The sequence below is a fragment of the Nanorana parkeri genome, unplaced genomic scaffold, assembly GCF_000935625.1.
Source record: "Nanorana parkeri isolate BGI_ZX_2015 unplaced genomic scaffold, ASM93562v1 scaffold499, whole genome shotgun sequence".
Lineage (NCBI taxonomy): Eukaryota > Metazoa > Chordata > Amphibia > Anura > Dicroglossidae > Nanorana > Nanorana parkeri.
Window position 1 is genome coordinate 737,697 of NW_017306767.1, and position 15,841 is coordinate 753,537.

At 45.0% G+C, this 15,841-nt stretch overlaps 1 protein-coding gene across 1 annotated transcript in view; it reads left to right on the forward strand.

The window, feature by feature from the left end:
* Positions 1–735: 735 nt before the first annotated feature.
* Positions 736–15,841, forward strand: part of MOK (MOK protein kinase) — a 20,521-nt gene continuing 5,415 nt past the window's right edge. Inside the window, exons 1-7 of the mRNA XM_018561091.1 lie at positions 736–947; positions 3,654–3,768; positions 6,992–7,081; positions 7,279–7,349; positions 10,103–10,181; positions 11,111–11,159; positions 11,975–12,153. Of these exons, the coding sequence (XP_018416593.1) occupies positions 941–947; positions 3,654–3,768; positions 6,992–7,081; positions 7,279–7,349; positions 10,103–10,181; positions 11,111–11,159; positions 11,975–12,153 (590 nt within the window). The 5' untranslated portion in view covers positions 736–940. The remainder of the gene's footprint in view (positions 948–3,653; positions 3,769–6,991; positions 7,082–7,278; positions 7,350–10,102; positions 10,182–11,110; positions 11,160–11,974; positions 12,154–15,841) is intronic.

Consider the following 15,841-nt stretch of genomic DNA (forward strand, 5'->3'; position numbering starts at 1 on the left):
AGTCACATAGAGAAGGTCGGGGGCTGCGTACTAATCACACGCAGCACCTGTCCTTCCCAGGAGCTGAGCGATACGGCCGTGCACGCAGCATGGACTGTACGTCCTGGCCGTTTCTAGTGTGAATGAGGGCTAATGGAACAAAACATAGAGCGTGTGTAGCGGCATCGATGATTTGGCGCTCAGGAAACGTGACAATATTTACAAAAAAGCACCTGTCCTTCCCGGGGGCTGCCCAATACAGGCGTGCACGCAGCATGGAGCTTACATAAAATTGTGCAATTGCCTTTAATAATCCCCTTATTGTCAGCAACTCCAGGGAAGAATGGGTATGAACAGCGAGTGCATAGGAATAAACAGAAATGACAAAAGATCGTTAATGAAATTCAAAGTCAACTTAGAAAAAAAAACAGCATTTAAAAACAGTTTTGAAACCGTGACAGCTCAACACCATAGGGGGGAATTTATCAAACCCGGAGCAGACAAAATCTGCAGCAGATTTGCACTGCAACCAATCAGCTTCTAAGTGTATTTTTTTTTTTCCCACTGACATTTTACCATTAACTGGCCAAAGCGTGTCTCCGCTCACTATTCACACATATGGCAGCGTTCTGCTCAGCAACAGCATTTATATTATATTCATATAACACAGCCAGCCGTAAACCTCCCGCACATAGCACAGAAAGGAGTGTGGGAGGGGCCTGCAGCGCTCTGACGTCTCTCTGACGGAGACTCCGCCCCCTCTGGTGCCCTGGTGACAGGCGGTGGAGGCCTAGGTGTCGGGGTTGCGAGCGGTTGCCTAGGAGACGACGATACAACATGGCAGCCGTGTGCTCTCCAGGACAGTGCCCGGGACCCTGAGAGGGAGAGAGGAGGGAGCGATGCCAGTGCCAGCCCCCGGCTCAGTCAGCTGTGAGAGGCTTTGTGTGGTGCCGGTGACACCATGAATAGTAAGTGAGTGCTGGAGGAGCCCGTGTGTGAGGGGCCGGTGTATCAGTGTGTGAGGGGCCGGTGTGTCAGTGTGTGAGGGGCCGGTGTGTCACTGTGTGAGGGGCCAGGCACTGTGCTGCCATTGGAATCATATATCTATATCTCTATATATTCTCATATGTGTATTTTTTTAATTAAAGGAGTAGTCCACCTAAAAATAAATAGATAAATGCACCCACTTTAAAATAAAATAAAAAATTGGCAATGTTTACATTTTTGCATTGAAGCCTGCAGAGCATTGCAACTGCGATTGGTGCATTAAGGGTGCAATGCTCAGGCTCCTGCAGACTATTCTTCCAGCCCTGGGTCTGAACGGCGGTACGGTCCTGTTCAGTTATGGGGCTGCATGAAGTAATCAATGGACTGCAAGTGCTGAGACGTCATCTCACTTATGCTCCATTGAGATGTACGTGGTGGAAGATGGGACTTGTAGTCTTCTCATTTACAGGTCCCTGGATGACACAGCTGCAACTGCACTCCTGCCACTAGATGGAGCCGATGAGCATAGTATCTAGTGGTGGGAATGCTGTGCACATTTTATAAGTCAAGCCCTTGGTAATCGTGCTGTAGGGATCCTTGTTTATTCACGTCCTGTTATGGGGTGACAACTGTCTCTCAGTTGTGCTCCTGCGTTGTCGCCCTGTCACTTGCTCCCCCAATTTGGGCAAGCAGCGGCAGCTGGAGTGCCGAGGTTGCCCGCTCTGCGTTTTTGAAGATCTGCTGCACTGCCTGTCCGACCGTCCCCTACGATCTGTCGGCAGACGTTCAGTCACAATAATGTCATCTTATTGTTAGTGGGAGCTGATCTCTGGTTGTTGATGGATTCCTGCACGGGTCATTGTTGCTTTAGAGTCCATTTTTGGAGAGAAATAAATATACAAATCGATCAAACAAAATATTGTGACCACTGAGAGGGGGAGTGATCAACACTGATTATCTGGTTCCAATGTCACATGGAAGTGGGGGAATATATCACAATGACACCCGGAAGTGGGGGGGATATATTACAATGACACCTGGAAGTGGGGGGATATATTACAATGACACCTGGAAGGTGGGGGGGTATATTACAATGAGAAGTAGGGGGATATGTTACAATGACACCTGGAAGTGGGGGGATATGTTCAGCAGGAAGTGAACACTTTGTCTCTGAAGTTGATGTGTTGGAAGAACCTGGTAGATGGGTGCCAGTAGTGACACGATGGACGGTGCTGTTGAAGGATTGGGTAGATAGGGGCCAGTAGGGACACGATGGACGGTGCTGTTGAAGGATTGGGTAGATAGGGGCCAGTAGGGACACGATGGACGGTGCTGTTGAAGGATTGGGTAGATAGGGGCCAGTAGGGACACGATGGACGGTGCTGTTGAAGGATTGGGTAGATAGGGGCCAGTAGGGACACGATGGACGGTGCTGTTGAAGGATTGGGTAGATAGGGGCCAGTAGGGACACGATGGACGGTGCTGTTGAAGGATTGGGTAGATAGGGGCCAGTAGGGACACGATGGACGGTGCTGTTGAAGGATTGGGTAGATAGGGGCCAGTAGGGACACGATGGACGGTGCTGTTGAAGGATTGGGTAGATAGGGGCCAGTAGGGACACGATGGACGGTGCTGTTGAAGGATTGGGTAGATAGGGGCCAGTAGGGACACGATGGACGGTGCTGTTGAAGGATTGGGTAGATAGGGGCCAGTAGGGACACGATGGACGGTGCTGTTGAAGGATTGGGTAGATAGGGGCCAGTAGGGACACGATGGACGGTGCTGTTGAAGGATTGGGTAGATAGGGGCCAGTAGGGACACGATGGACGGTGCTGTTGAAGGATTGGGTAGATAGGGGCCAGTAGGGACACGATGGACGGTGCTGTTGAAGGATTGGGTAGATAGGGGCCAGTAGGGACACGATGGACGGTGCTGTTGAAGGATTGGGTAGATAGGGGCCAGTAGGGACACGATGGACGGTGCTGTTGAAGGATTGGGTAGATAGGGGCCAGTAGGGACACGATGGACGGTGCTGTTGAAGGATTGGGTAGATAGGGGCCAGTAGGGACACGATGGACGGTGCTGTTGTAGGATTGGGTAGATAGGTGATGGTAGTGACACAATAGACAGTGCTATTGAAGCATCGGGTAGATGGGTTCCAGTAGTAAGTGCAACATATTGGATGGCCAGTATGTGGCCCCCTCGGGATCCCCTGTTCAACAAATGCCTTTTTTTTTAAATTGACTTTTGTCAAAGGGGCCGGTCTGAAAATTCTTCTCCAAACAGTGACCGCATTGTGTTATGTTTCCAACTTTGCATGCTTGACCCAAGCAGCTTTATCATGGAGTCGGGGACTTTTATTTTGCATTCGGTTTTACTTCATTGCTCATACTAAGGAGCGTATTTATAAAATGCTCACAGGAGCTGTCAGTTCTGTACAAATCTGACTTTTACATTTGCATTATGGTCACTAGATGGAGCCGAAGAGCCGGAGAGATATTCCATCCAGTGGCCATAATGTGGTGTGATTGCAAAAGTCACATTTTCTCAGAATGAACAGTCCTGCAAACATTTTATAAATACGCCCCTTATTTTGGCTTCGGTTCTATTCATGCTTATTGGGGCCTTCCTGATGTATCGCTATTACCTTGTAAAAAAAAAACAACTTTTTTTGTGCTTTATTTCAGAGTATAAGACAATTAAAAAAATAGGTGAAGGAACCTTTTCGGAAGTTGTCAAGTCCCAAAGTTTAAAAGATGGAAATTACTACGCGTGCAAGAAGATGAAGCAACTTTTCAAAAGGTACATCAGCTTGGTGAATTATTGTTGGGTTTCCAAATCTCAGTCCAAGCAAGTATCTGTAGCATGTGCTGGAAAAACAAGTCCCGTCCATGGAGGCCCCTTACTTCCTGTCCCGGAGACAGCATTATCTCCTGACAGGAAGGGAGGGAGGGAAAATCTGTAACACAAATTACATTTTTAGGTAGGGGTAGGGGAAACTAGAACCCCTGTCAGATTTTTTATTGTGTCCCTTTTGGAGATTAGGAGGTGCTCTTTCTCCAGGCAGGGTGGTCCTTACTGATGACATCAGCACCGCGTTTTGTGCCAGTACACTGTGAATGTAGAGTGCCATGCTGATGCCCTCTGGGCATCATCCAACCCAGAGCACTGAAGACATCTTTTTGGTGAAGAAGTACTGCAGGAACTGCAATGGCAAGAAAGTATTGCAGGACTTGTATTTTTCTTTTTTTAAAACACAATGTCTGGGAGACCATTTTGAAAAATAATATAACGCCGAGCTGTGCTTTAAATACACCAGAAGCTATACCTAGAAGAGTAAAAGCCTGAGAGGTGTTAATCCTTCCATCACTACTAATAAAAGATCACTACTAATAAAAGGTGTTTAGTGCCACGTCCAGTGTAATGATCTCTCCTTATTCCCGGTCTCTTTGACAATTCTCATTAGGACACAGATTGTAAGCACTCAGGGGCAGGGCCCTCCTTACCATCTTGAATTGTAATGTGGGAACAACATTGATGTTTCATAGTTCCATTAATAGTCTAGAGTCATCTTTATTGATTATAGGGTTGAGCAGACAGTATAGGAGGTAGCCAAAGCATTTTGGGGGATCATGCAACTACACACTTCAAATCAGGACCAGGAGAGCACAAAAAGGGAATATCTAGATTAATAAGACTATTACTGCAATACTGCTTCAGTATTGTGAAAATTGCATGGATTATAACTGTGGTCCCAATGTATCAAATTATCATTCTGTAGGTAAAAATGATGCAACAGTGAAACTAAAAGTGAAAACAATTGAAAGGGAAGGTGGAGAAAAAAAAACACCCACTCTCTTTGTTTCTAATAATAAATTGATTGTTTTAAACAATTGTGGTAAACATCACACAATAAAAATATCTATTGTGACCTGGGATCTTTAACCACACAGTCTTCAAGGTTGGAAGCACCACACAACGATGTGATTTGTTCAAAATAAAGTCCTTTGCCTCTTATTAATAGGTCTGGTACAACAGGCAAAATAAACCTAACCAAACAAAAGTCCTCACTCTACTGAGCGTTTTCAGAAAGGAATAAAACTCAACTCGGTAACTTTGCTTGTTCAGAAGGAAAACAAATGGGTGCACACACCTTTCAACTGAAGTTTTAGTCCTTTTTGAGATAAAGTCTCTCAGTCTCACAATGAAAGTGCTGCCGTATTTCCTTACTGTTGCTGGTCTCTTCACTCTCAAGTTATCTCTCTCAGCCTACCTGGTGCTGCTCATTAAAGGAGAACTATGAGGGAGTGCTTTTCACTCACCTCATAGTTCTAGCCGACCTGTGACAATGAGACTGTCACAGGTCGGCTCAGTAGATTGGGAGGTGAGCGAACACATACCGGGTTCGCTCGCCTCTCGAAGGCTCTGCCTCTAGATAGGCAGAGCCAGCTGTCACTCACGCAGCTGGGCGGATCCAGACAACTACGTCGGGATCCGCTGCGGCTGCGGCGTCTCAAGATATACCGCAAGCTATCGCTCGCGGTATACTGAGCTTAGGGTAACGGGAGGACGCTAGTTTGTGTCCTCCCGTTACCCTAAGGAGAACTATGGGTAAAAACACTGACCCCATAGTTCTCCTTTAAGTAAAGGTGAGGAACTGGCTGGTCCAGACACAAATTCTGGACTGGCTCCTTTACCTGCTGTGCTACACTCAAACTGCGGAGTGGAACACTGTTGGGGGAATATAGACACCCTCTATTACCATACCTTGGGTTTTGTCACACTATAGATATATAGAGAGATACAGTATATATATGTATGTGTGTCTTACTGGGCAATAGTGATCACAGTTTTTTTTGCTATGCACTTAGTAATTTGTTCATTCCTCTTTCTTATTGAATGAGCCCACATGCCTACCTTCTATTTGTAATCCTTTTATGCAATTAGATACAGGCGGTCCCCGACTTTACGAACGCCCGACTTAGGTACAACCCGTACTTACGAACCGAGGTCCGAGACAGGCAGGGTTCCACTAATAACGTTGCTTGTGTCGACGATCGCAGACGAGTAGTGGGTCTGGATTGTAGTACTGTACATCCTGCAGGAAGTTGTTAGTGAGTGCTCTGCCTCTTCTGGGTCTGGTACTGAACAGGAAGTTGGCTCTGACTGTCATTACCCCTGTCATAACCCTGTATGTTCTGTACAGTGTACTGACCACTTTTATCTCTCTTCCTTGTCTACTCGTTTGCCTGTAACAATGGCGAAAAACAAATCTGATACAAGTGCTGGTTATAAACAGGAGCACAGACAGCAAAACAAACGTAACCCTTCCCTATGCCAATCAAATATATTGAAGCCCAAGCGCTGTGAACAGATCCTGATACTGAGTGGTATGTGTACAGGATTGCTAGGGGTGCTGCCCCACTTCAGCCACGGGAACTGTAGAACTGGAAAACAAAAGAAAAAGAAGTGCGCCCACCCTAGTGCAGATGATTTTTTATTTTAAAAAGACACAAATATAGAGTGCAAGGGTACTCACAATGGTAGGCAAAACAAAGGCATGTATAGGTGGTTTCGAGGATACAGCAGTTTCAGGACTGCAATCCGCCTGTGTGCCACAGATTGTGGCCTAGTTGACGCGTTTCCGGGGTCACGCCCCCTTCAGAACGTCTGAAGAAGGGGCGTGACTCCGGAAACCACCTATACATGCCTTTGTTTTACCTACCATTGTGAGTACCCTTGCACTCTATATTTGTGTCTTTTTAAAATAAAAAATCATCTGCACTAGGGTGGGCGCCCTTCTTTTTCTATTGTTTTGCCTTCCCTATGCCATCCAAAACTAAATAATGTTTTTTTGTCTGGAGTTACACCTAAAAAATGTAACTGTTCCAACTTACATACAAATTCAACTTAAGAACGAACCTACAGTCCCTTTCTTGTTCGTAACCCGGGGACTGCCTGTACTACAACAGAAATCCCAGTAAGTTATTATTTTATTACATATCTATTTTTCTTCTTCCTCAAGCACAGAGCAAGTGAATAACCTGAGAGAAATCCAAGCGCTGAGGAGGCTGAGCCCACACCCTAATATCCTCACATTACATGAAGTGCTTTTGTACGTATCCTATTTTTCTGCTTATTTTCAGAATGTGAAATGACTTCTATTTTAATGACCCTTGTTGAGACGCATGTGCGTTTTCAATTACACTGGGATATAAAACACAGGTTATCCTCTTTTTACAGTTTGTAGATATGAGTGCAGAGTCACGGTTAATCTTTGTGGATTAATCAGAATCTTTTTCTGTGTTCCAGTGACAGGAAATCGGGATGCCTGGCTCTGATTTGTGAATTGATGGACATGAATATCTATGAGCTGATAAGAGGTAAATGAATCCCGCCATTAGAAGTCTTATCGCACTATCCTTCATCATAACCAATTCCATTTCCTGCTCGCAACAAAGCTCAGATGCAGGGAATTATGTAAATGTGGCTTCATGTAATACATTTCTGATGTCGTTACTTAAAGTAGATGTAAACCCGGGGTGATGTTTAGTTTGCTAGTGCTCTGTGTATCACACAATTTTCATGAGCTTTTTTTTAATGTATTCTTTATTTAAAGATTTTATGATCCGATAAGTAAAACAGTTCAAAGAAAAAAAAAAAATAGAAGAGTTAAAATGAGAAGAAAAAAATCAAGTCAACAAACATTAATAGGTCTCCATTTAAGGCAAAACATAAATCATAAAGAGTGGTAGACAGCCAAGCGAAGTGGTTTCCTCCGTCCAGGTTGATTATGTGTAGAACACCTTACACCCTGAGAGTATGACTTGGTAAGGGAATAATATATTTATCGAAGGGGATAAGGAACCAAGGTAAGTAAGCCATATTGATACGAATCTGGAAGGTTCTAGGGAGGATACCGGTAATGACAGCCAACATGCACATAGGAATACGTCGCAATGTTTAGGAGAGCCATACCAGAGGCAATCAGCCTCAGATTTCCACCCATTTATAGATAGTATGTTAGAGTGTGAGACCAGGAATAGCACGAGAAGGAAAAGCTAAAGGAAGAGAGAGAAAAGAAAAAGGTTGGACATTGTAAAACTGTGATCCAACTCCCGGGCCCCATGCAAGCTGATCATGAGCTTTTTTTAAAAATACTTATTATAATATACGTTTTTATCTTTTTTTTTCCATCCTTTCTTGCATCTCAGTGCTGCTGATCTCCTTCAGCTACTTCCTGTCTATATGCACCCCAGCGATGGCTGTATGGCATTTCTCAGGGCAGGTTTCCTGATGGTGACAACATGCCAGGGTCATGTGTGTTAAAACATTTCACTTGTAGTCTCTACTGAATGCTGATGTGACAGGGCGACAATGCAGGAGCACAATTATAAAAAAAGAAATAGTCCCCTTATGGGTTCGTTCACACAGTAACGTTGCGCTAAATGCAAGGTACGGTGTGTGTAGTACATGCCATCGCACAGCGCACCTAGAATGTGGTACTGTGGTCTGTTTTGCCATTTATTTAAAAGGCACCCAAACACACCTTCTGATGCCTGTATATAGCAGCATTATTGAGTTGAGCCTGATGAAGGGGACCCTGTGTGGCCCCGAAAGCGCTTGTCTTTATGACTTTTGTCAATAAAATGGATTTACACTAACGTGAATCTTTGGATTGGAGTGCTGGTGACAACTTTCTATCTGCTGTTGTATCTGGAGCGGCGCCATCTGCAGTCATTGCAAGAACCCATTATTATCGGGATAGACCGGTAAGGAGTGCAACAAGGTATATGGACTGTATATAGCAGTGCAACGCATGGTGCAGCAATACGGCACCTTGCATTGCAGTGAAAATAAGTAATAAACGCACTACTTTTTTCACTGCAACACATGGTATTGTGGTACTGCGCATTGTGCTAAATTGTAACGTAAGGCCGCTGGAAAGTGCATTGGGGTGGCATTCAACTGAATAGCAACACACGTAGGGCATGGCACAGCATCAGTGCAATGCTATGGTGGGAACAGGTCTGTTTGGTTGCATTGAGTTCCCGTGCTTTGCTCATTACCATTACACACCCCACCATTTTATACTGAATAAGCACATAAGTGACAAGAATAAAGCTTTGCATATGTCAAGTTCTGATCTGTCGCTATGTACAGAACAGCTGCTGCTGTGTAAAGAATACTGAATGACATGAATGTACATGTTTATCCTGGAGACCAGAATGCCCTTTGTGGGGCGATCTGACTGTAGACGCCCTCTGTCCCTCTTGGATCGTGTGCTCTGAGAACAGGGAAGGACAGTGTAAGTTAATCATTCACTCCTATTGCTTGTTGTGAATGAAGGACTATTACATTCTGTACAGTTCTCAGAGCCGTACTGTAGACACTCTGAGACTCAGCGATTATTGTTGGGTGAACCCAGGCCACCATATTTCTATGTATACAGCAACACCACAAACCTTGTAAAAGGACTATATATAAACATGATACAACAAATCTAACGCTTATGAGCCTTCCATTGTTGCCTATGCAAGTATTTCAAGTGATATTAAAGTTTAAAGGCTTTTAGGCCATTTCAAATGCTGGTATAATAACTTACAATGGACGCTGCTCCTTGATGTTTAAAAGTTTCAGCTTCCTGCAGAATCAGCTGGTTCCCCGAGCACGGGTCCTGATATCCTGGTTGCAGGGTCCTATGGAGTCACCCTTGTGTGTGTTAGTAAGCTGTGTGTGTCTCCACAAACACACAGGAACAGAAAGGGAAGACACTCCCTGGGTCCCTGCTCCACCCTCCTCCAAGCTAGTAGATGAACAGTTGCTGGAGACTGTTCTCTGCCTTGTGATCTTGTACCGGACAAGAAGTTCAGCTTGAGAGAGTTGGAGCCAGCTGTTTGGAAACATGATGACTATAAGTTCTTGTGCAAAAGTTCTTGGCGGGAGGGAGAAACCAGGTGAAATATGAGCAGATTAAACTTCAGCTTTAAGTGCACAAAAGAAACCACTTATTAGAGAAAACCAAGATCAAGGTGCTTTCCTGTTGTGTGCTTTGTTCATAATGTGTCAGTAAGGTTTTTGTTTTAGAGATATCGCCGGAGCTGCTCACAATTCTCATTCTACTTCCATGTTGCAGAGCGAAGACACCCCTTATCCGAAAATAAAATCCGCAATTATATGTACCAGCTGTGCAAATCCCTGGAGCACATTCACAGGTAGGCGGGAGAGCACTGGATTTTATTACTTACATCCAGGACGTGGTACGTGTGCTCTACTTTGTGTCTTTCGGGTTCCCTGCCAAGAAGCAATGTCAGACATTACATGTTATATAACAGTAACATGTTACCTGGGACTTCCCAGCTCCTTCTGGTTGAACAGGACTAATACCCTGTAGAGCCGGGGTTCTCAACTGGTGGCTCGCGACCCAAAAGTGGGGTCGCATCCCTGTGTGCAGTGGGTGGCCGCATGTCTTACAATGTTCTAGGTAAGCTCACGGCTCTCTGCAGTGACAGGGGAGGGGCTGGATTCCCCCTTCCACGCTCCGATCTGCCAGCGCTGACTGGCGGAACGGACGGGGGAGGGGGAGGGTACAGCTGGCTCTGCCTCTAGATAGGCAGAGCCAGCTGTCAGTCATGCAGCTGGGCGGAACCTTGGCACAATTGTTGGGATCCGCTTCAGCTGCGGCGTCTCAGTATACCGCGAGCAGCAGCTCGCGGTATACTGCGGCGTCTCAGTATACCACGAGCTACAGCTCGCGGTATACTGAGCCTAGGGGGACGGGAGGATGCTAGTTTGTGTCCTCCCGTTACCCTAAGGAAAACTATGGGGTTAAAGCTTTAACCCCATTGTTCTCCTTTAATAAGACTGCTGAGATTGGGGGTAGACCATATAGTAAAAAAAAAAAGCTTTCCTGCTGGTGTCCTAACTGCAATAAAAAGCAAGCATGGCATATCTTCCTTGACAGGGTAGGTTGCTTGTACCACCATGCCGTCTACCAGTGGCACATGTTGTTCATGTCCAGAAACTTTGTACTATACCTTTGTACCATGTACTGTATTACACTATATCTGTTGTGCTCTCATTGACTAGTTTTGTGACCCATGTCCGTAATCCTTCTGCATTAAGTTATGTTTCCTTGTAACAGAAATGGAATCTTTCATCGTGATGTCAAGCCAGAAAATATTTTAATAAAGGTGAGAAATATCAAAGTCTTTCACAGTTTATACATTATATGGTCAAATGGTTGGGGATACCTGATCGTCACACCTATATGAGCTTGTTGGTGATCCCATTACAAAATATTGAGTCCTTGGTTTGTTTCCCAGCCAAGTCACTATTATTAATTATTATTATACAGGATTTATATAGTGCCAACAGTTTGTGCAGCGCTTTACAACATAGGGCAGACATTATAATTACAATACAATTCAAGACACAATGGTAAGGAGGGCCCTGCCCGTGAGGGCTTACAATCTAAGATCTGCCTAGAGTTTGCATGTTCTCCCTGTGCTTGTGTGGGTTTCTTCTGGGTACTCTGGTTCCCCCCCCCTCCCCCACTCCCCCACTCCAATGACATGCTGGTAGGTTAATTGGCTCCTGTCTTTATAGGCCCACTAGTATGTTTGTGCTTGTATGTATACATGTGAGATTAGGATATTATATTGCAAGCAACTTGAGGAAAGGGAGTAGTGTGATTGTACAATACGTAAATACGTAAAGCACTGCGTAAATTGCTGGCACTATGTAAATTCCGTTAATAAATTAATGTCAGAGTGCAAAAAGGAGGAATTTAAATGTGCAATTTGTGTATGAGAGGGACATAGCCAAATATAGAAATGTATGGGACAAATCAGAAAGAAGAACCTCGTGGGGTCTAGTTATGTAACAGCCTAATACAAACCGGCAGATCTGCCATCTCTTATTCTAGATGAGAGTTTTTGGTTAAAATGTAATCATTTGCCAAACTAACTTTCCTTTTTTTAATCACAAAATCTCTGTACTGATCTAGCAAGATGTCTTAAAGCTCGCTGACTTTGGCTCGTGCCGCAGTGTCTTCTCGAAACAGCCGTACACAGAATACATATCAACACGTTGGTATCGGGCACCAGAATGCCTCTTGACTGATGGATATTATACTTATAAAATGGACATTTGGAGTGTCGGTTGTGTCTTCTTTGAGATCTGCAGGTAAGACCAAACTTTAACTTTATGCTTGTTCTTGCTGTTGTTGGGGTAATACATTGTATGTTTGGTTTCAGATGTGATTGTACAAGTTCTGTAGATTGTTATAGAAGGCTTTTGGCCATTGAAGTATTCATTACTTGTTTACCTTTCATGAACAAAAAATGTTATATTCATGGTTCGGTTGTGTTAAGCGCACATATACCCTGTTTCCCTGAAAATAAGACCTAGTGTGTTTTTTTGAGCCAAAAAAAATATAAGACAGTGTCTTATTTTCGGGGAAACACGGTACACATCATGCTTATTATGGCCAAACGTTGTGGAAAACTGACCATCCCAGACCATCCCACCCATATGAGCTTGTTGGATATCCCACTCCAAAATCACTGGAATTTGTAAAGAGTTGGCCCTCTTTGGAGCTCTATCACGTACCTGGTGGAGGACCGATTAGTTGAGGAGGCCTCCCTTGCGGCTCTTGTCTCACACCCCTGGATGTGGAAACAGGGAGCGAGTAGACAGAGAGAAGCACGGGTGCCAAAGTGTTCAGACACGATGCCTGGTAGAAGTCCATCCACTGGGACCCTGGAAGGATGAGCAGGGCTGGTGACAGCTGAGATGTCAGCGAGGCTTTCAGCAGAAACTGGAGCGAGGTCAAACAAGCCAGTGGTCAAGCCAGATGGTCAGCACAGTACAGAAGGAGCAGGCAGAGGTCAGGGGCAGGCAGAGGTCAGGGGCAGGCAGCAATCAGTCGAAGTCAGCAGAATTCCAGTAAAGGGCAACAGATCAGCAGGAACACAAGCACCAGCTGAAAGACTGTTCAGCACTGACCCATTGGGCCAGCTGGTTTTAATAGGAACATCTATTAGAGGGCCGTGAGTCACTTCCTGTGCGCCACTGTGTCACTTCCTGTGCGCCACATTCCGTTGTGCGTGCTAACGCATGCTTTCTGGCAAACCCGGAAGACTGGGACCCGTGCATGCGCAGTAGCGCCCAAGCTCCCGGCTATGGCCTTACAGGCTGTAACAATCTCCACACTTTTAGGAAGGCTTTCCACAATATTATGGAGTGTCTCGGTGGGATTTTGTGCCCATTCAGCCAAGAGATCATTTCTGAGGTCAGATGCTGATGTTGGATGAGAAGACTTGACTCACAATCAGCATTCCAATTCATCCCAGTGGGGTTCAGTAGGATTGAGGTCAGGGCCACTCGACTTCCTTCACACCAAACTTATCAAACCATGTATTTATGGAGCTGGCTTTGTACATGGGGACCAATCATGGTGGAACAGAAAAGGGCCTTCACCAACCTGTTACCACAAGGTTATAAGAGCACAATGGTCTAAAATGTCTTTGTATGTTGTAGTATTACCTGTACCCTTCACTGGAAACCTGAACTCAGTTTAGGGGGGTCCATAAAGACACGGTTGGATAAGTTTGGTTTGGAGGAACTCGAGAGTCCTGCACAGAGCACACACCTGAACCTAGTAATTTGGAGGGGTGTCTACAGACGCTTGGCCATCTGGTGTCAGACAACATCTCTAAGGGACCCTTGTGGTGTCATGTCCTCTGTGTATTGAAAGTGGCTCTTTCATGCATTTATCTGATTAGTTTATTTATTGACCAACTGGTTTTCTAAACTGTTGCATATGTGCCACTCTCCATTGTAGCTGGTATATGATAGGCCTTTGTATTTATAAACAGGACCAATGTGTAAGGTCCATCTTGGAGAGGTTGGTGGTCAAGGTTCTAGATTTTTGTGTGTGTGTAATTATTGAACACGGTCATAGCCCTTCCTACTGATAACGTGTACAGGAAGTTAGGAGCTAACAAAATTTTCCTCAGGATCAACACCTACTTTTGTACACTTCTTGAACGCTTTCAGTGGTATATTTAAGGAGTTAAAAGTGTTCAGAGGTCACGGTTGGGGTGTACTTTCACGATTTGGCCACTTGAGGGCACTGTTCTATTAGAGTATTTCACCATTAAATGGCCCAATAGCAAAGAAATGATTGACTATCCAGTGCACCTAAATTCGGTTTATTTCCCCTGCAATACACAGTGACACGGTTACCTCCCATTACAGCATGTGAAACCTATAACAGACTTTGTAAAGGACAGTTTTCAGCTTCAGAGAAAAGTTTTTATTTTGTTTTAGATTGAGCAGAAAAGATTTGGAGCTTCCATCAATTTTTTTTTTACTGACACGTGTGTCCTTATGGGGGGTATAATCTAGAACAGGGCTCAAAATTTCCACTCGCCCCCTCGCAATTTGCGAGTGAAAATTGCGTGGGGGCGAGTGGAAATGAAGCCTCCTCGGGGCGGCTTCTCTCCTGTTCACCGACCTGATGACAGCACAAAGACTTATTGGGGATATGTCCCCTCACTTCCTGTCCAGACAAAAAGTCCAAACCTTCCACAAATGCCAGTTGCCTGGCTGCCATTCTAGCCCTTGTGGTCCAGTAGTTAAAATCACAAACTTGGGACAGGTGAGACGATAGGAGGCCTTCATACTTTGCTCTAAGCTTCATGCAGATCAGATCCACATCAGTGACAAGTAGCACTTTCAGAAAGAGCTCCAATACCCGTTGCCATGGTTCTCTTATGACAGGTTCTCTTATGACAGGTTCTCTTATGACAGGTTCTCTTATGACAGGTTCTCTTATGACAGGTATAAAAGCACTTGTGGGAGATTCATAGGAAAGTTCTATAACGGTTCATGTAAAACTCTGTGAATGTTTCAATGTTTTACATGTTCTTTAAAGGAGAACTATGAGGGGAGTGATTTTCACTCACCTCATAGTTCTAGCCGACCTGTGACAATGAGACTGTCACAGGTCGGCTCAGGAGATCGGGAAGCTGAGATTGGGGGTAGACCATATAGTAAAAAAAAAAAACCCCCATAGTTCTCCTTTAATAAATGTTAAATAGATCAGCTTGATATAGATCAGTCATCAGCAACCCCTGCACACATGCCTGGCCGTGCACCCAATGCCCTTTGGGCTGGCACACGCTGCCATGGCTGCAATTGGCAGCTCGCTATGATACTAATTACAAAGCCTGGTACTCCCACCTGCGGTCACTATAAGCCCACCGGTGGCTGAGGATGTTGGTGTGCCGGTAGAAGTCCACCTACATGCTTACAGCGGTACCTTGTGTTCCTAAAGGTAGTGGGTTGGGGCTGATCTGAGGTCTGAAGTTCATACATTGGGGCTGATCTGAGGTCTAAGTGGTGCACTGTGCACATACAAAACATGTGTAGCCCCAATATATGGATTTTGTTGCAGTTATAAGTAATGGGTTTACCTATGTGTGCAAAAACCGAGAACTTAGACCGTGACGTGATATTATTCCCCGGTACGCCGGTTCTCTAAAGCTTGTGAGCATGACACTTCACGTGGACAAGGTTGCTGACCCCGGGGTTACAGTCTTACAACATACATGTGTCATTCCTCTGAATGACTTCCTGCACCCGGCCCACGCCACCCCCGGGGATCAGCATCCCCATCTGACTGTGTCAACATAAATTCAGCAGAGAGGGGGGTGGGGGTGTGTGCATGTGTCTATGTGTGTGTCTATGTGTGTGTGTGTCTATGGGTGTGTGTGTCTATGGGTGTGTGTGTCTATGGGTGTGTGTGTCTATGGGTGTGTGTGTGTGTCTATGTGTGTGTCTATGTGTATGTGTGTGTGTGTCTATG